Source organism: Scyliorhinus torazame, chromosome 15, assembly GCF_047496885.1.
Source record: "Scyliorhinus torazame isolate Kashiwa2021f chromosome 15, sScyTor2.1, whole genome shotgun sequence".
Classification (NCBI taxonomy): domain Eukaryota; kingdom Metazoa; phylum Chordata; class Chondrichthyes; order Carcharhiniformes; family Scyliorhinidae; genus Scyliorhinus; species Scyliorhinus torazame.
The window spans coordinates 139,283,681-139,309,431 of record NC_092721.1 but is presented as its reverse complement, the minus strand read 5'-3'; the positions used below and the strand labels follow the sequence as shown (position 1 = coordinate 139,309,431).

Sequence of the window (25,751 nt, the reverse complement as noted above, 5' to 3'; positions counted from 1 at the left end):
GAGTAGACAGTCAGAGACTTTTTCCCCGGGTGGAACACACCATTACAAGGGGACATAAATTTAAGGTGAAAGGTGGAAGATATAGGAGGGATATCAGAGGTAGGTTCTTTACCCAGAGAGTAGTGGGGGCATGGAATGCACTGCCTGTGGAAGTAGTTGAGTCGGAAACATTAGGGACCTTCAAGCAGCTATTGGATAGGTACATGGATTACGGTACAATGATATAGTGTAGATTTATTTGTTCTTAAGGGCAGCACGGTAGCATTGTGGATAGCACAATTGCTTCACAGCTCCATGGTCCCAGGTTCGATTCCGGCTTGGGTCATTGTCTGTGCGGAGTCTGCACGTCCTCCCCGTGTCTGCGTGGGTTTCCTCCGGGTGCTCCGGTTTCCTCCCACAGTCCAAAGATGTGCGGGTTAGGTGAATTGGCCAATGATAAATTGCCCTTAATGTCCAAATTGCCCTTGGTGTTGAGTTTGGGTAGGGTGCTCTTTCCAAGAGCCGGTGCAGACTCAAAGGGCCGAATGGCCTCCTTCTGCACTGTAAATTCAATGATAATCTATGATTAATCTAGGACAAAAGTTCGGCACAACATCGTGGGCCGAAGGGCCTGTTCTGTGCTGTGTTTTCTATGTTCTATATACAAGGGGCGATGTCGGGTGCGACATAATAACGAGGTTGTACCATAAACAAAGAACGGTTGAATGATAAAACAAATTCCCGTAACGATAAGAACATAAACATATTAACACAGTGGTAGTATGAGTTCAATGTACAAGCAGTCTCATAAGTCCAGTCTAGTAGGTGGGCGACGAATTCGGGTTGACCACCTCAAGGGTAGGTCTGGAACCACCGGCTGAGGAATGGGCCTGGCCACGGGCGACGATGGAAGGGGCATGGTGGCAGGCAGCTCCACGAAGTCGATGTCAGGAACAACAGGAGGGCGCGGTGTCGGTGTAAGGTCCAGTAGCGAGCATGGAAGTAGGCGAAAAGCCCGGCGATTGCGCCTACGAATGGATCCATCAGGCATGCGAACCAGGAACGAGCGGGGAGCCACGCGTCGGAGAACTTCGGCAGGTGCTGACCAGCCACCTTCTGGTAGGTGGATGCAGACTTCGTCTCCAGGGGCCAGGGCGGGAAGATCAGTTGTCTGTGTGTCATATGCCCTCTTCTGGCGACCGCGCTGCAGTTGCATTGTGTATAGTACCGGAGCATGGTTGGCTGTGGGTGCCAGAATGGAAGGCACAGTGGTCCTGAGGGCGTGACCCATCAACAGCTGGGCTGGTGAGAGGCCAGTGGCTAGTGGGGCCGAGCAATAGGCTAGCAGGGTGTAGCCACCTAAAATGGCTGATTCCCTATTAATTTTGCCAAAACAAGATTTAAAATGGCTCACCGAAAAGACTGATGGGAAAAGCAGCCAACAGGACACAAACGGACAGCTGCAGACAGAATAGCATATTCGGCTCTGGGGAAGTCGGCCCAGATCGATACTCAAGACCATTAGCAGCACATCAACCCAGACATCTGCAATTTAATCAGCTATCCCCGGGAACAACTGCAACATATTAGCAATTGAATGCCGGGCCAGACCTGTCGGCTCCTGCAGTGGCCGCAACAAAGACAGGTGAACGACCACCCCCCGATCGAGGAATCGCCCCGTTATTGGACGTATCGAACCCAGTGATTGGGAACAAGTCCAATCACTTGGGACTCAGGGTCAAGGGCCGCCCCGAGAGGCAGGAAGCCCCTGGGCCCTATAAAGTAAGGGGCCAAGTTCAGATCGCTCTCTCTCTCCCTTCTTCTCCTGCTCGAGACCTTCGCAAGAACATCAACAAAGAAACAGTAAGTTTGACTCCAGCGATCGCTACCCGATAAAGACTCCTAGCCATCGACCTGTATCAGCCTGTTTGAATCCCGCGGGCCAGATCCGATTCGATAAGATAAGCCATTCGTTTCCCTGACCTGGTGGGCCCTTCCTAAAGTTAAGTATTGGCCAGTAGTGATAGGTTTCTGTATAGATAGTAGGATTATTGTGTAAGCATTACTTGTTGTATATAATAAATGACCGTTGATTTCAATCTTACTAAGCGGTGTGCTGACTTATTAATCATAACTCGAGCTTGAACCATGTGGCGGTATCAGAAAGATACCTGGCGACTCGTGAGCAAAGGTGACATAATCAGAGCTAATAAACTAAGGCTAATAAGAGCAACAAGGGCTAGGCAGAAATCCGATCCGGCAGCAGCAGCTTTGCAGAGGAGCCGCTTGACAATGTGAACGCCCTTCTCCGCCTTTCCATTGGACTGGGGATGCAGAGGGCTGGACGTCACGTGTGTGAAACCATACGAGGCAGCAAAAGGTGACCATTTCTGGCTTGTGAAACAGGGCCCATTGTCCGACATGACAGTCATCGGAATGCCGTGGCGAGCGAAGGTGTCTTTGCACCCCCTTATGACAGCGGACGATGTCAAATTGTGCAGGCGTATGGCCTCCGGATAGTTGGAAAAGTAGTCAACGATGATGACATAGTCCCTGCCGAGCGCGTGAAAGAGGTCCACACCCACCTTCGCCCAGGGGGACGTCACCAGCTCATGGGGCAGAAGCGTTTCAGGAGGTTGCGCCGGTTGAAACCTTTGGCAGTTGGGGCAGTTGAGCACCATATTGGCAAAGACATCACTGATGCCCGGCCAGTATACCGCATCTTGGGCTGCACTTCTCGACCCCCAGATGGCCTTCGTGTCGTTGGTTGAGGACCAGCTTGTGCATGCTGTGCGGAATCACAATCCGGTCCAGCTTTAGAAGGACACCATCAATGACGGCCAAGTCGTCTCGGACATTGTAGAAATGCGGGCACTGCTCTTTGAGCCACCCTCCCGTCATGTGGTGCATCACACGTTGTAGAAGGGGGTTAGCCGCAGTCTCTCGGCGAATACGGGCCAGACTGGAGTCGTCAGCTGGCAGATTTGCCAATGTGAAAGCCACCTGCGCCTCGACCTGACAGACGAACCCCGCCAAATCTGGCGGCGTGCTCACTGCTCTCGGCAGGGCAATTTTGTCCTTTCATTGCTAGAGGGATGGAGTTTAAGACTAGGGAGGTTATGCTGCAATTGTATAAGGTGTTAGTGAGGCCACACCTTGAGTATTGTGTTCGGTTTTGGTCTCCTTACCAGAGAAAGGACGTACTGGCACTGGAGGGTGTGCAGAGGAGATTCACTAATCTCAGAGCTGAAGGGGTTGGATTACGAGGAGAGGTTGAGTAGACTGGGACTGTACTCGTTGGAATTTAGAAGGATGAGGGGGGAATCTTATCGAAACATATAAGATTATGAAGGGAGGGACTTCCAGGTGCGGCGATGACCAGCTAAGTCGCACGTTTCGGCAGCTCCCGGTGGAAAGGACTTTTGGGCTCTTAATAGGAGCCCCAACGGCAATTTTAACGGCTAAAAACACTGTGTGGTAAACCAGAAGGGAATCCCCCCTGGACACGGATGGAAAAAGGAGAGGAAAGTAGCCGGATTGCGGTGGATCCTCTAGAGCAGCGGCCAGGAAGGCAGGCACAAAGCAAGATGGCGTCAGAAGGAGGCAGTTTAATATGGGGCCCTGACCAACAAGAGTTCCTGCGGCGTTGCGTGGAAGAACTTAAAAAGGAGATGAAGAAGGAGCTGTTGGCCCCGATAATACAGGCGATTGAAGGGCTAAAGGAGAAGCAAAAGACCCAGGAGCAGGAGCTTCGGGTCGTGAAGGCAAAGGCTGCTGAGAATGAGGACAACATACAGGGCCTGGTGGTGAAGACAGAGGTGCACGAGGCACAACACAAAAGGTGTGTGGAAAGGCTGGAGGTGCTGGAGAATAACGCGAGGAGGAAGAATTTAAGGATTCTTGGTCTTCCCGAAGGAGCAGAAGGGGCGGACGTCGGGGCATATGTGAGCACGATGCTGCACTCGTTAATGGGATCGGAGGCCCCGATGGGCCCGTTGGAGGTGGAGGGAGCCTATCGAGTTATGGCGCGAAGACCGAGGGCTGGAGAAATTCCTCGAGCCATAGTGGTGAGATTTCTCCGATATAAGGACAGAGAGATGGTCCTCAGATGGGCAAAGAAAACTCGGAGCAGTAGGTGGGAAAACGCGGTGATCCGCGTATATCAAGATTGGAGTGCGGAGGTGGCGAGAAGGAGGGCAAGCTTTAATCGGGCCAAGGCGGTGCTTCACAAAAGGAAGGTTACATTTGGAATGCTGCAGCCGGCAAGACTGTGGGTCACACATCAAGGGAAACACCACTACTTTGAAACGGCAGAAGAGGCGTGGACATTTATTGTCGAGGAGAAACTGGAATAAGCGGGCTAGAAAAAGAACGTTTGGGACAAAGTGGTGGGGCGAATATGTGGGGTGAAGAGGGGGAAAAGGGGGAAGAGATGATTTCCCAAGTTGTTAATCCTGCGACCCTGTAACTTTTCTCTCTTCCCCATGTCGTGGGGGAGGGGGGGAGGGAGGATGAGGAGCTGGGGGCGCCGGCCATTGGGGGCGGGACCAAATGGGAAGCGCGGGCTTTGTTCCCGCGCTATAGTAATCATGGCGGGACCAGGGAAGCAGGAAGGAGGGGGCCTCGCACAGTGGGAGCCGAGGTCACGGGGGGAAGCGGAGGTTGGCCAGAGTTTGCTGACTTCTGGGAGCAACATGGGGGGTGCAATTACGCTAGTGAGGGATCTAGCGGGGGGGGGGGGGGTTAACTGGGTTGCTGCTGCTGGGGAGAAGGGGGAGCTGGTATGGGGTGGGGTAGCCGGGGCGGGAGGGCGCCGTTGGGGGGAGATACGGCTACGTGGGAACCGGGTGAGGAGCTGGATTGAAAAAGGAGATGGCTAGTCGACAAGGCGGGGGGGGGGGGGGGGGGGGGAGGGTAAAGAGCCCCCCCAACCCGGCTGATCACGTGGAATGTGAGAGGGCTGAACGGGCCGATAAAGAGGGCACGGGTACTCGCACACCTAAAGAAACTTAAGGCAGATGTGGTTATGCTGCAGGAGACGCACCTGAAACTGATAGGCCAGGTCAGACTACGCAAAGGATGGGTGGGGCAGGTGTTTCATTCGGGGCTAGACGCAAAAAACAGGGGAGTGGCTATACTAGTGGGGAAGCGGGTAATGTTTGAGGCAAAGACCATAGTGGCGGATAGTGGGGGCAGATACGTGATGGTGAGTGGCAAATTGCAAGGGGAGGCGGCGGTCTTAGTGAACGTATATGCCCCGAACTGGGATGATGCCAACTTTATGAGGCGTATGTTAGGACGTATCCTGGACCTAGAGGTGGGGAAGTTGGTAATGGGTGGAGATTTTAAAAAGGTGCTGGACCCAGGGCTGGACAGATCGAGGTCCAGGACCGGAAGGAGGCCGGCTGCAGCTAGGGTACTTAAGGACTTTATGGAGCAGATGAAGAGGGAGACCCCTGGAGATTTAGTAGACCTCGGAGTAAGGAGTTTTCGTTTTTCTCCTATGTCCACAAAGTTTATTCACAAATAGATTTTTTTGTTTTGGGAAGGGCACTGATCCCGAAGGTGACGGGGACGGAGTACACGGCTATAGCTATTTCGGATCACGCTCCACATTGGGTGGACCTGGAGATAGGGGAGGAAAAAGAACAGCGTCCACCCTGGAGAATGGACATGGGATTATTGGCAGATGAGGGGGTGTGTTTAAGGGTGAGGGGGTGTATTGAAAGGTACTTGGAACTCAATGATAATGGGGAGGTTCAGGTGGGAGTGGTCTGGGAGGCGCGGAAGGCAGTGGTTAGAGGGGAGCTGATATCTATTAGGGCACATAAAGGAAAGCAGGAGGGTAGGGAAAGGGAGCGGTTGTTGAAAGAACTTCTGAGGGTGGACAGACAATATGCGGAGGCACCGGAGGTGGGACTGTACAGGGAAAGGCAAAGGCTACATGTAGAATATGACTTGTTGACTACGGGTAATGCAGAGGCACAATGGAGGAAGGCACAGGGTGTACAGTACGAATATGGGGAGAAGGCGAGCAGGTTGCTGGCCCACCAACTGAGGAAAAGGGGAGCAGCGAGGGAGATAGGGGGGGTGAGAGATGAGGAGGGAGAGATGGAGCGGGGAACGGAGAGAGTGAATGGAGTGTTCAAGGCATTTTATGAAAGATTATATGAAGCTCAGCCCCCGGATGGGAAGGAGAGAATGATGTGCTTTCTGGATCAGATGGAATTTCCTAAGGTGGAGGAGTAGGAGAGGGCGGGACTGGGAGCACAGATTGAGACGGAGGAAGTAGTGAAAGGGATTGGGAGCATGCAGGCGGGGAAGGCCCCGGGACCAGACAGATTCCCAGTTGAATTCTATAGGAAATATATGGACTTGCTGGCCCCGCTGCTGATGAGAACCTTTAATGAGGCGAGGGAAAGGGGGCAGCTGCCCCCGACTATGTCAGAGGCAACGATATCGCTCCTCCTAAAGAAGGAAAAAGACCCGCTGCAATGCGGGTCCTATAGGCCCATTTCCCTTCTGAATGTGGACGCTAAGATTCTGGCCAAGGTAATGGCAACGAGGATAGAGGATTGTGTCCCGGGGGTGGTTCATGAGGACCAAATTGGGTTTGTGAAGGGGAGACAGCTGAATACAAATATACGGAGGCTGCTAGGGGTAATGATGATGCCCCCACTAGAGGGGGAAGCGGAGATAGTGGTGGCGATGGATGCCGAGAAAGCATTTGATAGAGTGGAATGGGATTATTTGTGGGAGGTGCTGAGGAGATTTGGCTTTGGAGATGGGTATATAAGATGGGTACAGTTGCTGTATAGGGCCCCGATGGCGAGCGTGGTCACGAATGGACGGGGGTCTGATTATTTTCGGATCCATAGAGGGACGAGGCAGGGATGTCCTCTGTCCCCTTTATTGTTTGCACTGGCGATTGAGCCCCTGGCCATAGCATTGAGGGGTTCCAGGAAGTGGAGGAGAAGAACACCGGGTATCTCTGTATGAGGATGATTTGTTGCTATATGTGGCGGACCCGGCGGAGGGGATGCCAGAGATAATGCGGATACTTGGGGAGTTTGGGGATTTTTCAGGGTATAAATTGAACATGGGGAAAAGTGAGTTGTTTGTGGTGCATCCAGGGGAGCAGAGCAGAGAAATAGAGGATTTACCGTTGAGGAAGGTAACAAGGGACTTTCGGTACTTGGGGATCCAGATAGCCAAGAATTGGGGTACATTACATTGGCTTAATTTAACCCGGTTGGTGGAACAGATGGAGGAGGACTTTAAGAGATGGGACATGGTGTCCCTGTCACTGGCAGGTTGGGTGCAGGCGGTTAAAATGGTGGTCCTCCTGAGATTCATTTTTGTGTTTCAGTGCCTCCCGGTGGTGGTCACAAAGGCTTTTTTCAAAAGAATCGAGAAGAGTATTAAGAGTTTTGTGTGGGCCGGGAAGACCCCGAGAGTGAGGAGGGGATTTTTGCAGCGTAGTAGGGACAGGGGGGGGCTGGCACTACCGAGCCTAAGTGAGTACTACTGGGCCGCCAATATTTCAATGGTGTGTAAGTGGATGGGAGAAGAGGAGGGAGCGGCGTGGAAGAGATTGGAGAGGGCGTCCTGTAGGGGGACTAGCCTACAAGCTATGGTGACGGCACCGTTGCCGTTCTCACCGAAGAAATACATCACAAGCCCGGTGGTGGTGGCTACATTGAAAATTTGGGGGCAGTGGAGACGGCATAGGGGAAAGACGGGAGCCTCGGTGCGGTCCTCGATAAGAAATAACCATAGGTTTGTCCCGGGGAGAATGGATGGGGGATTTGGGGCATGGCAAAGAGCAGGGGTAGCACAATTGAGAGATCTGTTCGTAGATGGGTCGTTTGCGAGCCTGGGAGCGCTGACGGAAAAATATGGGTTGCCCCAAGGGAATGCATTTCGGTATATGCAACTGAGGGCTTTTGCGGGGCGGCAGGTGAGGGAATTCCCGCAGCTCCCGACGCAGGAGGTGCAGGACAGAGTGATCTCAGAGACATGGGTGGGGGATGGTAAGGTGTCGGACATATATAGGGAAATGAGGGACGAGGGGGAGATCATGGTAGATGAGCTGAAAGGGAAATGGGAAGAAGAGCTGGGGGAGGAGATGGAGGAGGGGCTGTGGGCTGATGCCCTACGTAGGGTAAACTCATCGTCCTCGTGTGCCAGGCTAAGCCTGATACAATTTAAGGTGTTACACAGGGCGCATATGACTGGAGCACGGCTCAGTAAATCTTTTTGAGTAGAGGATAGGTGTGCGAGATGCTCGAGAAGCCCAGCGAATCATACCCACATGTTCTGGTCATGCCCGGCACTACAGGGGTTTTGGGTGGGGGTGGCAAAGGTGCTTTCGAAGGTGGTGGGGGTCCAGGTCGAACCAAGCTGGGGGTTGGCTATATTCGGGGTTGCAGAAGAGCCGGGAGTGCAGGAGGCGAGAGAGGCTGATGTTTTGGCCTTTGCGTCCCTAGTAGCCCGGCGCAGGATATTGTTAATGTGGAAGGAAGCCAAGCCCCCGGGTGTGGAGACCTGGATAAAGGACATGGCAGGGTTTATAAAGTTGGAACGGATTGCCAAAGCAATTTCATGTCCCCTTTTTGCCCTCCTGATTTCCCTCTTAACTCTATTTCGACAATCTCTATACTCTTCAAGGGATCCACTTGATCCCAGTTGCTTATGTACGTCATATGCCTCCTTCTTCTTTTTGACCAGAGTCTCAATATCCCGAGTCATCCAGGGTTCCCTACTTCTACCAGCCTTGCCCTTCACTCTAAAGGGAATGTGCTTACCCTGCACCCTGGTTAACACATTTTTAAAAGCCTCCCATTTACCAGCCGTCCCTTTGCCTGCCAACAGTCTCCCCCAATCTACCTCTGCAAGTTCCTGTCTGATACCATCAAAATTGGCCTTGCCCCAATTAAGAATTTTAACTCTTGGGCCAGACCTATCATTCTCCATAGCTATCTTAAAACTAATGGAGTTATGGTCACTTGTCCCAAAGTGATCTCTCACTAGCACTTCTGTCACTTGCCCTTCCTTATTTCCCAAGACGAGGTCAAGTTTTGCCCCCTCTCTAGTCGGTCCATCCACATACTGAATGAGAAATTCCTCCTGAATACACTCAACAAATTTCCCTCCATCCAAGCCCCTAATGCTATGGCTGTCCCAGTCAATGTTGGGAAAGTTAAAGTCCCCTACTACTACCACCCTATTATTCTTGCAGCTATCTGTAATCTCCTTACATATTTGCTCCTCAATTTCCCGCTGACTATTTGGGGGCCTGTAGTACAGTCCTACCAAGGTGATCTCTCCCTTCTTATTTTTCAGTTCCACCCATATAGACTCAGTGGGCGAACCCTCGGATATATCCCCTCTAAGTACTGCCGTGATGTTCTCCCTAATCAAAAACGCCACTTCCCCTCCTCTCTTACCTCCTGTTCTATCCTTTCTATAGCATCTGTACCCCGGAACATTGAGCTGCCAGTCCTGCCCCTCCCTTAGCCATGTTTCAGTCATAGCTATAATATCCCAGTCCCATGTGCCCGTCCATGCCCTGAGTTCATCCGCTTTGCCCGTCAGGCCCCTTGCATTGAAATAAATGCAGTTTAATGTAGACCTTCCTTGCTCTCTGCCCTGCTTTCTCAGGTCATGCTTTACACACTCTCCCTTCCTGCCTTTTGTTTCTGTCCCCACTGACTTCCTACATCGGTTCCCATCCCCCTGCCACATTAGTTTAAACCCTCCCCAACTGCACTAGCAAACACACCCCTGAGAACATTGGTTCCGGTCCCACCCAGATGCAGACCGTCCGATTTGTACAGGTCCCACCTCCCCCAGAACCGGTCCCAATGTCCCAGGAATTTGAAACCCTCCCTCTTGCACCATCTCTCAAGCCACGTATTCATCCTAGCTATCCTGTCATTCCTACTCTGACTATCACGTGGCACTGGTAGCAATCCGGAGATTACTACCTTTGAGGTCCTACTTTTTAGTTTAACTCCTAACTCCCTAAATTCAGCTTGGAGGACCTCATCCCGTTTTCTACCTATATCGTTGGTGCCTATATGCACCACGACAGCTGGCTGTTTACCCTCCAGAATGCCCTGCAGCCGCTCCGAGACATCCTTGACTGCTTAACCACTTCCTTACCTAAGTGGTTAACCCTCCCTGCCAGTGACAGGGACACCATGTCCCATCTCTTAAAGTCCTCCTCCATCTGTTCCACCAACCGCGTTAAATTTAGCCTATGCAATGTACCCCAATTCTTGGCTATCTGGATCCCGAAGTACCGTAAGTCCCTTGTTACCTTCCTCAACGGTAAGTCCTCTATTTCTCTGCTCTGCTCCCCTGGATGCACCACAAACAACTCACTTTTCCCCATGTTCAATTTATACCCTGAGAAATCTCCAAACTCCCCAAGTATCCGCATTTTCTCAGGCATCCCCACCGCCGGGTCTGCCACATATAACAACAAATCATCCGCATACAGAGATACCCGGTGTTCTTCTCCTCCCCTGAGTACTCCCCTCCACTTCCTGGAACCCCTCAATGCTATTGCCAGGGGCTCAATCGCCAGTGCAAACAATAATGGGGACAGAGGACATCCCTGCCTTGTCCCTCTATGGAGCCGAAAATATTCAGACCCCGTCCATTCGTGACCACGCTCGCCATCGGGGCCCTATACAGCAGCTGTACCCATCTTATATACCCATCTCCAAAGCCAAATCTCCTCAGCACCTCCCACAAATAATCCCACTCCACTCTATCAAATGCTTTCTCGCCATCCATCGCCACCACTATCTCCGCTTCCCCCTCTGGTGGGGGCATCATCATTACCCCTAGCACCCTCCGTATATTCGTATTCAGCTGTCTCCCCTTCACAAACCCAGTTTGGTCCTCATGGACCACCCCCGGGACATAATCCTCTATCCTCATTGCCATTACTTTGGCCAGAATCTTAGCGTCCACGTTCAGGAGGGAAATAGGCCTATAGGACCCGCATTGCAGCGGGTCTTTTTCCTTCTTTAGGAGGAGCGATATCGTTGCCTCTGACATAGTCGGGGGCAGCTGCCCCCTTTCCCTCACCTCATTAAAGGTTCTCATCAGTAGCGGGGCCAGCAAGTCTACATATTTCCTATAAAATTCAACTGGGAATCCGTCTGGTCCCGGGGCCTTCCCCGCCTGCATGCTCCGAATTCCTTTCACTACTTCCTCCGTTTCAATCTGTGCTCCCAGTCCCACCCTCTCCTGCTCCTCCACCTTAGGAAATTCCAGCTGGTCCAGAAAACACATCATTCTCTCCTTCCCATCCGGGGGCTGAGCTTCATATAATCTTCCATAGAATGCCTTGAACACTCCATTCACCCACTCCGCTCCCCGCTCCATCTCTCCCTCCACCTATCTCCCTCGCTGCTCCCCTTTTCCTCAGTTGGTGGGCCAGCAACCTGCTCTCCCCATATTCGTACTGTACACCCTGTGCCTTCCTCCACTGTGCCTCCGCATTACCCGTAGTCAGCAAATCAAATTCTACATGTAGCCTTTGCCTTTCCCTGTATAGTCCCTCCTCCGGTGCCTCCGCATATTGCCTTTCCACCCTCAGAAGTTCTTTCAGCAACCGCTCCCGTTCCCTACCCTCCTGCTTTCCTTTATGTGCCCTGATTGATATCAGCTCCCCTCTAACCACTGCCTTCAGCGCCTCCCAGACCACTCCCACCTGGACCTCCCCATTATCATTGAGTTCCAAGTACCTTTCAATACACCCCCTCACCCTTAAGCACACCCCCTCGTCCGCCAATAGTCCCATGTCCATTCTCCAGGGTGGACGCTGTTTTTTTTCCTCCCCTATCTCCAAGTCCACCCAATGTGGAGCGTGATCCGAAATAGCTATAGCCGTATATTCCGTCCCCGTCACCTTCGGGATCAGCGCCCTTCCCAAAACAAAAAAGTCTATCCGTGAATAAACTTAGTGGACATAGGAGAAAAACGAAAACTCCTTGCTCCTAGGTCTACTAAATCTCCAGGGGTCTACTCCTCCCATGTGCTCCATAAAGTCCTTAAGCACCCTAGCTGTTGTCGGCCTCCTTCCGGTCCTGGACCTCGATCTGTCCAGCCCTGGTTCCAGCACAGTGTTAAAATCTCCACCCATTACCAGCTTCCCCGCCTCTAGGTCCGGGATACGTCCTAGCATGCGCCTCATAAAGTTGGCATCATCCCAGTTCGGGGCATATACGTTCACTAAGACCACCGCCTCCCCTTGTAATTTGCCACTCACCATCACGTATCTGCCCCCACTATCCGCCACTCTGGTCTTTGCCTCAAACATTACCCGCTTCCCCACTAGTATGGCCACCCCCCTGTTTTTTGCATCTAGCCCGAATTAAACACCTGCCCCACCCATCCTTTGCGTAGTCTGACCTGGTCTATCAGTTTCAAATGAGTCTCCTGCAGCATAACCACATCTGCCTTAAGTTTCTTTAGGTGTGCGAGTACCCGTGCCCTCTTTATCGGCCCGTTCAGCCCTCTCACATTCCACGTGATCAGCCGGGTTGGGGGGCTCTTTACCCCCCCCCTTGTCGACTAGCCATCCCCTTTTTTAATCCAGCTCCTCTCCCGGTTCCCACGTAGCTGTGTCCCCCCCAGGCGGCGCCACCCTGCCCCGCCCACCCCACCCCATACCAGCTCCCCCTTCTCCCCAGCAGAAGCAACCCAGTTAACCCCCCCCCCCCCACTAGATCCCTCACTAGCGTAATTGCACCCCCCATGTTGCTCCCAGAAGTCAGCAAACTCTGGCCGACCTCGGCTTCCCCCTGTGACCTCGGCTCGCACTGTGCAACGCCCCCTCCTTCCTGCTTCCCTGTTCCCGCCATAATTATCATAGCGCGGGAACAAAGCCCGCACTTCCCTTTTGGCCCCGCCCCCAATGGCCAACGCCCCCAGCTCCTCCACCTCCCTCCCTCCCCCATAACATGGGGAAGAGAGAAAAGTTACAGGGTCGCAGGATTAACAACTTAAAAATCATCTCTCCCCCCTTTTCCCCCCCCATATTCGCCCCACCACTTTGTCTCAAACGTTCTTTTTTATAACCCACTTATTCCAATTTCTCTTCGACAATAAATGTCCATGCCTCATCTGCCGTTTCAAAGTAGTGGTGTTTCCCTTGATGTGTGACCTACAGACTTGCCGGCTGCAGCATTCCAAATTTGACCTTCCTTTTATGAAGCACCGCCTTGGCCCGATTAAAGCTTGCCCTCCTTCTCGCCACCTCCGCACTCCAATCTTGATATACGCGGATCACCGCGTTCTCCCACCTACTGCTCCGAGTTTTCTTTGCCCATCGGAGGACCATCTCTCTGTCCTTATATCGGAGAAATCTCACCACTATGGCTCGAGGAATTTCTCCAGCCCTCTGTCTTCGCGCCATAACTCGATAGGCTCCCTCCACCTCCAACGGACCCGTCGGGGCCTCCGATCCCATTAACGAGTGCAGCATCGTGCTCACATATGCCCTGACGTCCGCCCCCTCTGCACCCTCGGGAAGACCAAAAATCCTTAAATTCTTCCTCCTCGCATTATTCTCCAGCACCTCCAGCCTTTCCACACACCTTTTATGGTGTGCCTCGTGCATCTCCATCTTCACCACCAGGCCTTGTATATCGTCCTCGTTCTCGGCAGCCTTTGCCTTCACGACCCGAAGCTCCTGCTCCTGGGTCTTTTGCTCATCCTTTAGCCCTTCAATTGCCTGTAATATCAGGGCCAACAGCTCCTTCTTAATCTCCTTTTTAAGTTCTTCCACGCAGCGTTTCAAGAATTCGTGTTGTTCAGGGCCCCATATTAAACTGCCACCTTCCGACGCCATCTTGGTTTGTACTTGCCTTCCTTGCCGCTGCTCTAAAGGATCCACCGCAATCCGGCCACTTTCCTCTCCTTTTTCCATCCGTGTCCAGGGGGGATTCCCTTCTGGTTTACCGCACAGTGTTTTTAGCCGTTAAAATTGCCGTTGGGGCTCCTATTAAGAGCCCAAAAGTCCGTTCCACCGGGAGCTGCCGAAACGTGCGACTTAGCTGGTCATCGCCGCACCCGGAAAAAACACCGCAGGGCTTCTTAACACACACCATGGAGCTGACCCATGGCGTGGGCTCTGTGACCCGGGATAGGACCCCTTGGTCCTGGAGATCCTGCAGCTGCTGCTTGAGGCGGTCTTTGAGTGGCGCTGGGACCCTGCAAGGTGCGTGAATGACCGGGGTGGCGTCCGGTTTGAGCCGAATTCTGTAGGTGTAGGGCAGTGTTCCCATGCCCTCGAATGCCTCCTGGTTGTGGGCGAGGAGCGATTGGAGCGGTGCGCTGAACTCTGCATCCGGGAAGTCAGATGTGCCGTCTGGAGAGAGAGAGTGGACTCGTTGCACGAGGTGGAGAGCCTTGCATGCCTGTGCACCTAGCAGGGAGTCCTTCGATGAGCTGACTATCTCGAATGAGAGTGTGGCCGTGCGTGTGTTGTGTGTCACCTGGAGCTGGCAGGGTCCCATGGCCAGGATAACGTTGTAGTCGACCATCCTGCAACGGGACGGCCGAATTGGTGGTCTGACCATCATGGCGTAAAAGGCTGACCATGCTATGAGGTTGGCGGAGGCGCCAGTGTCCAGGCGGAACGTTATCGGTGATTGGTTGACCGTTAGGGTGGCACACCATTCATCACCCGGATTGATCGTGTTAACTTGCACCGGCTGGTGGGTCCTGGGTGGAGACATTCGGTTCCCATCAATGACCGCAACACGGAAGGCGTCCCGGTGGTCTGTGTCACTGGTCTGGGCATCGTCTGGGCACGATTCGTAATACGGTGGCTGAATGGTCCGCACGTCCCTGCGAGGTTGTCGGAGTTGGGGGACATTAACAGGTTGAGCTGCTCGACAGCAAGCAGCGTAGTGGCCCACCTTGCCACAGCGGAGGCATTGTCGGGTTCTTGCGGGGCATTGCCGCTTTAAATGTGCGGCTCCACAGATGCCGCACGTCGTGACGTCATGGCGTTCGCTGCGCCACTGCGCATGCGGTCTTGCGTCGAGTGCGCCTGCGCATCACGTCCCTCAGTGTTGCCGTAGTTTTTGGCGCGCACAAGCGCGGGAGGCCTCGAAAAGTGCGCGAAATGTCCGCCCTCATCCGGTGCGCAAGAGGGGAGGAACTCGATTGCCTGGATCCGTTCGGCCTCGTAGGGCGCCTGCCTCGCCAATCCGGCTGCGTAGGACCCCTGCCGCGCCGATTCGGCCGTCTGAAATTGGGTATAACGGCTAGTCGCGTTTTCGTGGAGGACACAGGCTTCGATTGAGGAGGCTAAGGTGAGGCCTTTTATTTATAAGAGCTGCTGGCGTAGGGTGCCCGAGGTGACCCCAAAAACGATCTGGTCCCGAATCATGGAATCGGAGGTGGTGTCGTAACCGCAGGACTGCGCGAGGATGCGGAGATGCGTAAGGAATGACTGAAAGGGCTCATCCTTACCTTGCAGGCGCTGCTGGAAGAGATACCTCTCAAAGCTCTCGTATTTGGTCTTGTCCTCGCCTTCCGCGAACACCAGGGAATTGTAGACATGGATGGCGTGTTGACCTGCCGTGGTGAGGAGGATGGTGATCTTTCTGGTGTCCAAGGCGCTTTCCTTTTTGTTGGCTTCCAGAAAGAGCTGGAAGCGCTGTTTGAACAGCTTCCAATTCACGCCGAGGTTTCCAGCGACTTGCAGCGGCTGCGGTGTGTTGACGGTGTCCATGGCGCAGGATGGCAGATTCCGGAGGATCTTTAGGTAGGTACCAAATTCACTCCTGGTACTATGAAGTGTTGGGTACTCTGCCACACAGATGAACCAACACGGTTGTGAATGGTACAACGCAGTTTTATTTCAACCATCTATTTACATTGATTAAATGTTCACTGAGGTTTGATCATGACCCTTGATTCTATGGACCTATTCCTAATTCTATCTTGTAGTGGCACTCAGCACATGGTGGATGTCTGAGTGGCCTGCAATGAGCTCTGTGCCCTGAGCCGTCTCCTGCTCGAGTGCCCAGGAAGTGTTGTGTTCCCTGTTTTGTACTGTGTATGCTCTTGCCTGCGATTGGCTGTCGTGTTGTGTGTGTTGATTGGTCCGTTGATCTGTCCATCAGTATGTATGTATGTCTGTATGTATGTGCTATGATGTTAACCTGAATATCATGACATCTTCCAAATCCAAAATCTCCACCACCTAGAGAGATGAGGGCAACAAACAACACCATCTGAAAGTTTCCCTCCAACCTACCATCCTGACTTGGAGCTAGGCCAAAAACCTGGAATGCCATCCCTAAGGGCACAGTGGGTGCACCTACACAAGATGAACTTTAGCAGTTTAAAAAAGCAACTCATCACCACCTTCTCAAGGGCAATTAGGGATGGGCAACAAATGCTAGCCTTGCCACAGCCAAGCATATCCCATGAAAGAAAACAAACAAGAGTCTGCACAAACTTAAAACTTTCTCAGGGTAACAAGCAATTGACAAGAAATGCTGGCCTTGCAGAGATGCTATCACTCCAATAAAAAAAAAAGCTTTAAAGAACATATGCAATGAAGATCATATGCAATGAATTAGGGGCTGGTTTAGCACACTGGGCTAAATAGCTGGCTTTTAAAGCAGACCAAGCCCCGAACTGGGACGACGTGGTATTTATGAGACGCATGCTGGGTAAAATTCCAGACTTAGACTCACACAATCTGATTATGGGGGGTGACTTCAACACAGTTATAGACCCTGTACTGAACCGGTCAAACCCCAGATCGGGGAAGCGACCAGCGGCGTCTAAAGAACTGAGGGGATTCATGGAACTGGTGGGGGGCGTAGACCCGTGGAGAATCACCCGACCGAGGGCAAAAGAGTTCTCTTTCTTTTCCCATGTCCACAAAGTCTACTCCCGCATGGATTTCTTTGTGATGAGCAGGGCTTTGATCCCCAGGGTGGAGGTGACAGAATACTCGGCCATTGCAGTCTCCGATCATGCTCCACACTGGGTGGATTTGCGTCTTTTGGGGGGGGGGGGGGGGGGGGGGGGGGGGGGAAAGAGGTCAGCCCCCACTATGGAGGCTGGTTGTGGGGCTGCTGGCAGACGACGAGGTTTGTGGGCGGATAAGGAGGAACATCAAGAATTACCTGGAAACTAATGATACGGGGGAGGTAGCGGCGTCCACGGTTAAGGCAGTTATCAGAGGGGAGTTGATCTCTATCAGGTCTCATAGAGAGAAGGAAGAAAGAGCGGTGGAGAAAGGCTAGTCGGGGAGATACTCAGAGTAGACAGGAGCTACGCGGAGACCCCCGAGACAGGGCTACTGAAAGAGCGCCGGAGGCTGCAGGCGGAATTCGACCTGCTCACCACTGGGAAGGCAGTGGCACAGCTGAAGGAGGCTAAAGGGGTTGTCTACGAATATGGGGAGAAAGCGAGTAGAATGCTGGCGCACCAACTTCGCAAGAGGGAGGCGGCCAGGGAAATTGGGGAAGTACGGGATAAGGAGGGCAACACGGTCACAGACCCAGAGGGGGTGAACAAAGTCTTTTGGGCGTTTTACGATAAATTGTATGAGTCAGGGCCCCCACCCGGGGGGGGGGGGGGGGGGGGGGGGGGGGAGGCATGTAGCAATTCATGGACCAACTGAGGTTCCCAAAGGTGGAAGAGGATCTGGTGGATGGACTGGGGGCCCCGATAGAGCTGGAGGAGATGGTAAAGAGTTTAGGGGACATGCAGTCGGGCTAAGCCCCGGGGCCAGACGGCTACCCTGTAGAATTCTGCAAGAAATTTTCGGAACTGCTGTCCCCACTCCTGCGAAGGACCTTCAATGAGGCCAAAGAGAGAGGGACCCTCTCCCCAACAATGTCAAAGGCTTCGATTTCACTCATTCTCAAACGCGAGAAAGTCCGCTACAGTGTGGGTCTTATAGACCGATATCGCTCCTGAATGTAGACGCCAAATCTCTGGCCAAGATCTTAGCTGCTAGGATTGAGGACTGTGTCCCTGGGGTGATGGGGGAGGATCAGACAGGCTTTGTAAAGGGCAGGCTAACGTACGGAGGCTCCGAAACATCATCATGATGCCCTCAGAGGGAGGGGAGGCAGAAGTGGTGGCGGCAATAGACGCGGAGAAAGCCTTTGACTGTGTGGAATGGGAGTACCTGTGGGAAGCGCGAAGAAGGTTCGGATTCTGTGAAGGGTTCATAGGTTGGGTCCAGCTACTCTACCAGCCCCCGTGAAAAGTGTGTGCACGAACAGGGTGAGGTCGGAATACTTTAGGCTCCACCGGGGGACGAGGCAGGGGTGCTCCTTCTCCCCGTTATTATTCGCCCTTGCGATAGAGCCGCTGGCTATAGCGCTGCGGACTTCAAAGAACTGGCGGGGGTTGGTTCGGGGGGGGTGAGCATCGGGTCTCGCTCTATACGGATGATCTGCTCCTGTATATTTCAGACCCACTAGAGGGGATGGGGGAGGTCATGCAGATTCTGAGGGACTTTGGCAATTTCTCAGGGTACAAACTAAACAAGAAGAAAAGCGAGATGTTCGTGATCCAAGCTAAGGGGCAGGAAAAGGGACTGGGAGAGCTTCCGCTGAAATTGGATGAGAAGAGCGTTCGGTATCTAGGGATAAAGGTGGCTTGAACATGGGATGCCCTCCACAAGCTTAATCTATCTCGGCTGGTAGAGCAAATGGAGGGGGACTTACAAAAGGTGGGACATCTCCCGCTATCTCTAGCGGGGAGGGTGCAGACCGTTAAGATGACGGTCCTCCCCAGATTTCTGTTTGTCTTCCAGTGCCTTCCCATCTTCATCCCGAAGTCCTTCTTTAAGCGGGTGAACAAGATCATCTCGGGATTCGTATGGGCAAATAAGACCCCGCGAGTGGGGGGGGGGGGGGGGGGGGGGGGGGGGGGGGTTGTGCTGCCAAACTTTTGCAGCTACTATTGGGCAGCTAACATAGCCATGATTAGGAAATGGGTATTGGGGGAGGGGTGGACGTGGGAGCGGTTAGAGGCGGCCTCCTGTAAAGGTACCAGCCTAGGGGCACTTGTAACGGCACCTCTGCCGTTCTCGCCGGCCCGCTACTCCTCTAGTAGTGGCGGCATTGAGGATCTGGGATCAGTGGAGAAGGCACAGGGGGGTGGAGGGAGCCTCAGTCTGGCCCCCGATACGCAACAATCACAGATTTGTCCCGGGCAGGATAGACGGAGGGTTTCAAAGCTGGCATGGGGCAGGCATTAAAAGGATGGGGGACCTGTTATCAGACGGGACCTTCCCCACCTGAAAACGTTGGAGGAGAAATTCAGTTTGCCCCCTGGAAACGCTTTCAGATTCCTTCAGGTACGCGCCTTTCTGAAAATACAAGTGGTATCATTCCCGCTGCTACTCCCACGCAGGATACAGGATAGGGTGGTCTCCGGCACCGGTGTAGGGGAGGGGAAGGTTTCGGACATTTACCGGGAACTTCAGGAGGCGGAGGAAACCCCAGTGGAGGAGCTTAAGGGCAAATGGGAGGAGGAGCTAGGTGGGGAGCTGGAGGCGGGCCTGTGGGCTGATGCCCTAAACAGGGTCAATTCCTCCTCATCATGCGCCAGGCTTAGCTTAATCAAGTTTAAGGTGGTCCACCGGGCACACATGACGGCAACCAGGAGGAGCAAGCTCTTTGGGGTCGAGGATAAATGTGCGAGGTGTGCGGGAAGCCCTGCAGATCATGTCCATATGTTCTGGGCATGCCTGGCTCTTAAGGGATTCTGGCAGGGATTTGCTAAGGCAATGTCCAAGACCGTAGGCAGGCGGGTGGTGCCGAGTCCAGAGATAGCGATCTTTGGTGTGTCAGACGAGGTCAGGAAGCGAAAGAGGCCGACGTATTGGCCTTTGCCTCCCTGGTAGCCCGGAGATGGATCCTTTTAATGTGGAGGGACTAAGCCCCTGAGTGTAGAGACCTGGTTAGTGACATGGCTGGTTTCCTCAGTCTCGGGAAAATAAAGTTTGCCTTGAAAGGGTCCATGGCGGGGTTCTCTCGGAGGTGGCATCTATTCCTTGACTTTCTAGGAGAGCAGTAAAGCTCAGCAACAGCAGCATCACGGGGAAGGGGGGTAATCATTACATTGTATTGTACGTTTCTTTGTACACACGTTAACATGTTTTTTTCTTTTCTCTTTGTTCTGTTAATTGTTGCGTACGGTTATGCAAAAATTGTGGTTTTGACAAAAATTTGAATAAAAATAATTTAAAGCAGGCCAAGGCAGGCAAGCAACACGGTTCAATTCCCGTACCAGCCTCCCCGAACAGGCGCCGGAATGTGGCGACTAGGGGCTTTTTACAGTAACTTCATTTGAAGCCTACTTGTGACAATAAGCGATTTTCATTTCATTTCATTTCAAGTTAGAAACCTGCTTGCTTTAATCTTACCATTTTGAGAGGTAGCACTCAAACATTTTTACAGGGCACCTTGATGGATTTGCTGAGTTTTCCTTTTGTTCAAATACAGGATCATCCTCCTCCCGTTTTCTCTTTCCTGGTGTAATTTTGTCTGTCAACACAATATAATGATTTAAATTTGCTGATACTTCTGAAGTGTGGCTTTATACAAATGAATCGTTATGAAGCTGCTGAGCCTATTGCTTCTTACTTTTTTTATTCAGATTCAAAGTTTGAAAATTGCTGGGATACATCTCACTACATTCCAATTTTTAAGTCAGATTCAGTGTTTAATCCAAGAAAATTAATCATGGGCGTCATTCTCCGCCCCCCCGCCGGGTTGGAGAATCGCCGGGGGCTGCCGTGAATCCCGCCCTCGCCGGTTGCTGAAGTCTCCGGCACTGGATATTCGGCAGGGGTGGGAATCGGGCCGCGCCGGTTGGCCCCCCCCCCCCCCCCCCCCCCGCTGGATTCTCTGGCCCGGCTGGGCCGAAGTCCCGCCGATAAATTGCCTGTCCCGCCGGCGTGGATTAAACCACCTTTTGAACGGCGGGACAAGGCGGCGTGGGTGGGCTCCGGGGTCCTGGGGGGGGGGCGATCTGACCCGGGGGGGGGGGGGTGCCCCCACGGTGGCCTGGCCCGCGATTGGGGCCCACCGATCCGTGGGCGGGCCTGTGCCGTGGGGGCACTCTTTCCCTTCCGCCTCCGCCACGGTCTCCACCATGACGGAGGCGGAAGAGACTCCCTCCACTGCGCATGCGTGGGAAACTGTCAGCGGCCGCTGGCGCTCCCGCGCATGCGCCGCCCCGAGATGTCATTTCCGCGCCAGCTGGCGGGGCAACAAAGGCCGTTTCCGCCAGCTGGCGGGGCGGAAATTCCTCCAGCGTCGGCCTTGCCCCTCAATGTTGGGGCTCGGCCCCCAAAGATGCGGAGCATTCCGCACCTTTGGGGCGGCGCGATGCCCGTCTGATTGGCGCCGTTTTGGGCGCCAGTCGGTGGACATTGCGCCGTTTCGGGAGAATTTCGCCCCATATGTAGACACCTCAGGAAGGCTACAAGTGTATTTTTTACGTTTGAGTTTCAAACTCATTACCACCGTCAAAATTGAAGTGCTGCAGCATTCAATGCTATGAATTTTCTGCTATTGTTACAAACATTAATTCTTTTTTAAAAAATTTAGAGTATCCAATTATGTTTTTTTCCAATTAAGGGGCAATTTAGCATGGTCAATCCACCTACACTGCACATTTTTTGGGTTGTGGGGGTGAGACGCATGCAACAAACATTAATTCTTAATGGGTTCAAAAAGAAATTGGTGAACTCTCCATCTCTAAACACTGACGATCAGCCAGCTACTACTTTCACAGGAGCCTATCACCGGGTGAATAGGCAGTGGGTCCATAGAGTCTCTTGGAATAGAATTTGCAGTGCAGAAGGAGGCCACTCGGCCCATCGTGTCCACATCGGCCTTTGGAAAGAGCAACCCCCCCACAACCCACATAGTCACTCCATCCCCGTAACCCCACCTAACCCTTTTGGACACTAAGGGCAATTTATCATGGCCAATCCACCTAACCTGCACTTCTTTGGAATTGGGAGGAAACAGGAGCACTCGGAGGAAACCCACGCAGACACGGGGAGAACATGCAGACTCCACACAGACAGTGACCCAAGCCAGGAATCGAACCTGGGACCCTGGAGCTGTGAAGCCACAGTGCGAACCACTGTGCTACCGTGCTGCCCCTATGATGTCCAAAGGTCCCCAATTGCCATTTTAGATCAGAACTCACTGGAGCATGTACCACACATTCTCTAGTTTCACAAGTTGATGGTGCCACCGAGGCCCTGGAAAGGAAATTTCAAATTATTTTGTTACTGGTAGAAAAAGCCAAATAATTTGGGCAAAGCAGCCTCTGCACCAACTCCCTGCCTTTTACTCAGCTACAGCATCCTCCTAGATTTACTTTGTTGCAAGATTCCAGGACACAAATTATTGGGGTGGTTAGACTCCAGCAAGCTCCATCAGGATGCCCTTGGCTTACTGACTTCATTTAAATGAAGCATGGTCCTAAAGAGCTTTGACTGGCAGCCCTGTCGTCAGCCCAAAAATTAAAATCAATCCCAATCTGTTTTCTATCGTGCACAAGCTACGATTGATCTTTACTGTTAAGCCCACCAGAAGGCGAAATATATACTGAAGTTTAAAAAAATAATAAAATGAATTTGCGAAACATTTAACTTATCTCTATAAGACATTATAGTTGCCGTAGCTTGTTGACATCTAAAACACCTAGCTCTCTTATGAGACAATGGAAAACATGCGTAGAAATAGATATATGGAATTATAAACATACAATAAAAAGGAAACCTGCATTATACATTGAAGGGACAGTGAATATGCAGAAAATCCTTCATTATCCATTCTAAAACCTTACCTTGATTGTCATTTGTACACAATGCAGGTACCTCGTATCGAATGCATACAGTATTGTCAGAGTTTTTATTCCATTGCTTGACAACATTTCCAAAGGAAAGTCTCAGATGTTGCTCAATGGTCCTTAACCCAAAGTATTTAGTGTTAAAATATAGCAAAGTATTAAGAAGAACAAATGGTGATTCAGGCCCCAGCTGCTTGCTCTTCCATAGATAATCCTCTTCAACACGTGAAAATATTGACCCTAAGAGCAGCCAAAAGGAACAGAAATTACAAATTATGCAACGGGGCATTTGTTTAGATAAGGTTTTCGTGCTCACTGTTTGCAAATCATGCTTGCCCAGTAAACCACAAGATCATTTACTTTGTTAAACATTCAGAGTCTAGATTGGGTGCTCTTTCACTGGGTTGGTGCAGACTCGATGGGCTGAATGCAGACCTGCGAACCTTCCCAACAGAAATCAGTATTCCAGACACCACAAATCAGTATTGTGGCAGTAAAATCGGTATTTCCATTTCAAAGAAAAAATGGCCACCAATCTGAAGTACATCTTTACACCTTTATTGCACAAATCTAAAACACAAATGGTAAATACAAATCCAATGCTTTTACATACATGTACAGGCACCTCGATGCGAGACTGCGCGAAGCATCACATGACCCGCATGCGCTGTAGTGTGTGCAGGAAGAGACACAAAGGGGGGTTGGCACTCCCGTACCTGCTACACTATTACTGGGCAGTAAATCTAGAGAAGGTGAGGCGGTGGTGGTGAGGGAGAGAGAGAGAGAGAGAGAGAGAGAGAGAGAGAGAGAGAGAGAGAGAGAGAGAGAGAGAGAGCAGAGTGGATTAAGGTGGAAGAGGAGTCCTGCAGGGGATCCAGTCCGAGAGCCTTGGTGACGGCCCCTCTACCTTTTGTCCAGGGAAATACTCAGAGAGCCTGGTGGTACAATCGACGGTCAAGGTATGGAACCAACTGAGAAGGCACTTTAAATTGGAGGGCATGTTGGTGTTGGCACCATTGTACGGGAACCATAGGTTTAAGCCGCAGGAAATGGATGGAGTGTAATGGAGGTGGAGTTGGGTGGGGCTGAGGGACCTGTAACCGGAATGGCAATTTGTAGATTTGGATGATCTACGAGAGAGGTTTCAGCTGCCATGGGGCAGCAAGTTTAGGTACATGCAGATACGGAGCTTTGTGAGAAAGGAGTGGAGGGTGTTTCCCAAGTTGCCAGGGTACACTCTGCTGGAGCAATTGCTGCTTCCAGACAAGCCTGGAAAGGGTAGGATTGAAGATTTATGCAGGTTGCTTGGGGGCAAAGGGGGGGGCAACAAGTGATGAAGATTAAGTGTAAGTAGGAGAAATAGATTGGGGTTTGCGATGCGAGGTTATGCGATGGGTGAATGCTACTTCTTCCAGCTTGCGGATGAGCCTGATCCAGTTTAAGGCTGTGCATAGAGTGCACGTAACTCAAGCACGAATGAGCAGGTTCTTTCATGGGGTGGCTGGCGTGTGTGAAAAGTGCGGGTGAGGGCCGGCGAACCATGTGCACATGTTCTGGGTGTGTGAGAAGCTAGCAAGGTACTGGGACTCGGTGTTTGGGACGTTATCCAAAATTATTGGGGTAAAGGTCAGGCTGGACGCATTGGTGGCGATCTTGGGGGTCTCGGAGGTGCCAGAGCTGGTGGAGGGAACAGGGGCCGATGTGGCTTTCGCTTCTCTAATTGCCCGGCGGAGGATTTTGTTGAATTGGATAAGCCACCGGGAGTGGCAGTGTGACTGGAAATTTTTTTACGATTGGAAAATTTTCGTCGAGGAAGTCAGAGAAGGGATTCGAAGCGGGGAGGGGGGGGGGGGGGAGGGAGAGAGAGAGGAGAAGAGAGAGAGAGAGAGAGAGAGAGAGAGAGAGAGAGAGAGAGAGAGAAGAGGAAAGTGAAGTAGAAATGCAGAGGTATATACAACGGAGTGTTGGCTGGGTCTGTTGAATCCCAAGTTTCTTTACCCGTCAGTCTGGCCTCAATAAAAGTCGAGATGGATTTGCAGGTACAGCATTAGTTATTTTATTTAGCTTGCAAGCTTGATTCATTTCACAGAAACATAGGACACATCCAGTCTCCTACATCCAGGAAAGCGAATGAACAAAGAGACAAAGGGATCGCTGCAAATCAATTCAAATGGTATCAAGTTTCACATACTCGACGCCCATAGGTCATCCTATATCCCTCCTGACCGGTTTGATCTATTCTGATTGGCTCACTTCCAATCCCTTCCTCTGGCCCCTATTACTCAGCATCCTTTTCTCCTGCTTTGGTGGACACACCTCTTCCTGCTTTTCCATGCGGTCTGAAATCCTTTGTCTGTGAACTCACCAGAATTAGACTGGCCTACCTCTACATTACATTAACTAATATCTCTAAAGTAAGTATTTTATATCACATTCGTCAGGTCATTTAGGAAGGCAGTTAGAGTTAACAACATTTTTGTGGGTCTGGAGTCACATGCAGGTCAGATTGGGCAAAAATGTCAGACATCTTTCCCTAAAGGACATTAGTGAAATAAAAGGGTTTTACAACAGCCCAATAGCTTCACGGTCATTATTAATGAGTCTAGCATTTTAGTCCAGATTAATTAATTAAATTTAAATTCCCCCAGCTGCCATCATGGGATATCTTCAGGCCATTAATTCAGGTCTCTGGATTAGTCCAGTTTCATTAGCACTAATGCTCTCCTGAGGAGGATTGAGAGTGTATTCCAGAGTTTGGGGCCTAGGCAACTGAAGATGCAGCCACCAATGGCGGAGTAATCAAAATCAGGGATGCACAAGGGGCCAGAATTAGAAGACCACAGATAACTCAGGAGTGTTGTGGGGTTGGCGGAGATTACAGAAAT

At 51.9% G+C, this 25,751-nt stretch overlaps 1 protein-coding gene across 5 annotated transcripts in view; it reads right to left on the bottom strand.

The window, feature by feature from the left end:
• Positions 1-25,751, bottom strand: part of zmym2 (zinc finger, MYM-type 2) — a 237,603-nt gene that overhangs the window by 4,318 nt on the left and 207,534 nt on the right. For 4 of the 5 annotated variants that reach the window (XM_072476815.1, XM_072476811.1, XM_072476814.1 and 1 more), the window contains 2 exons: positions 22,864-23,106; positions 20,420-20,540 (listed from right to left, as the gene is read on the bottom strand). In XM_072476815.1, the coding sequence (XP_072332916.1) occupies positions 20,420-20,540; positions 22,864-23,106 (364 nt within the window). Of the gene's footprint in view, positions 1-20,419; positions 20,541-22,863; positions 23,107-25,751 lie in introns of those variants that run through there. The other variant, XR_011935198.1, reaches the window with a different exon arrangement.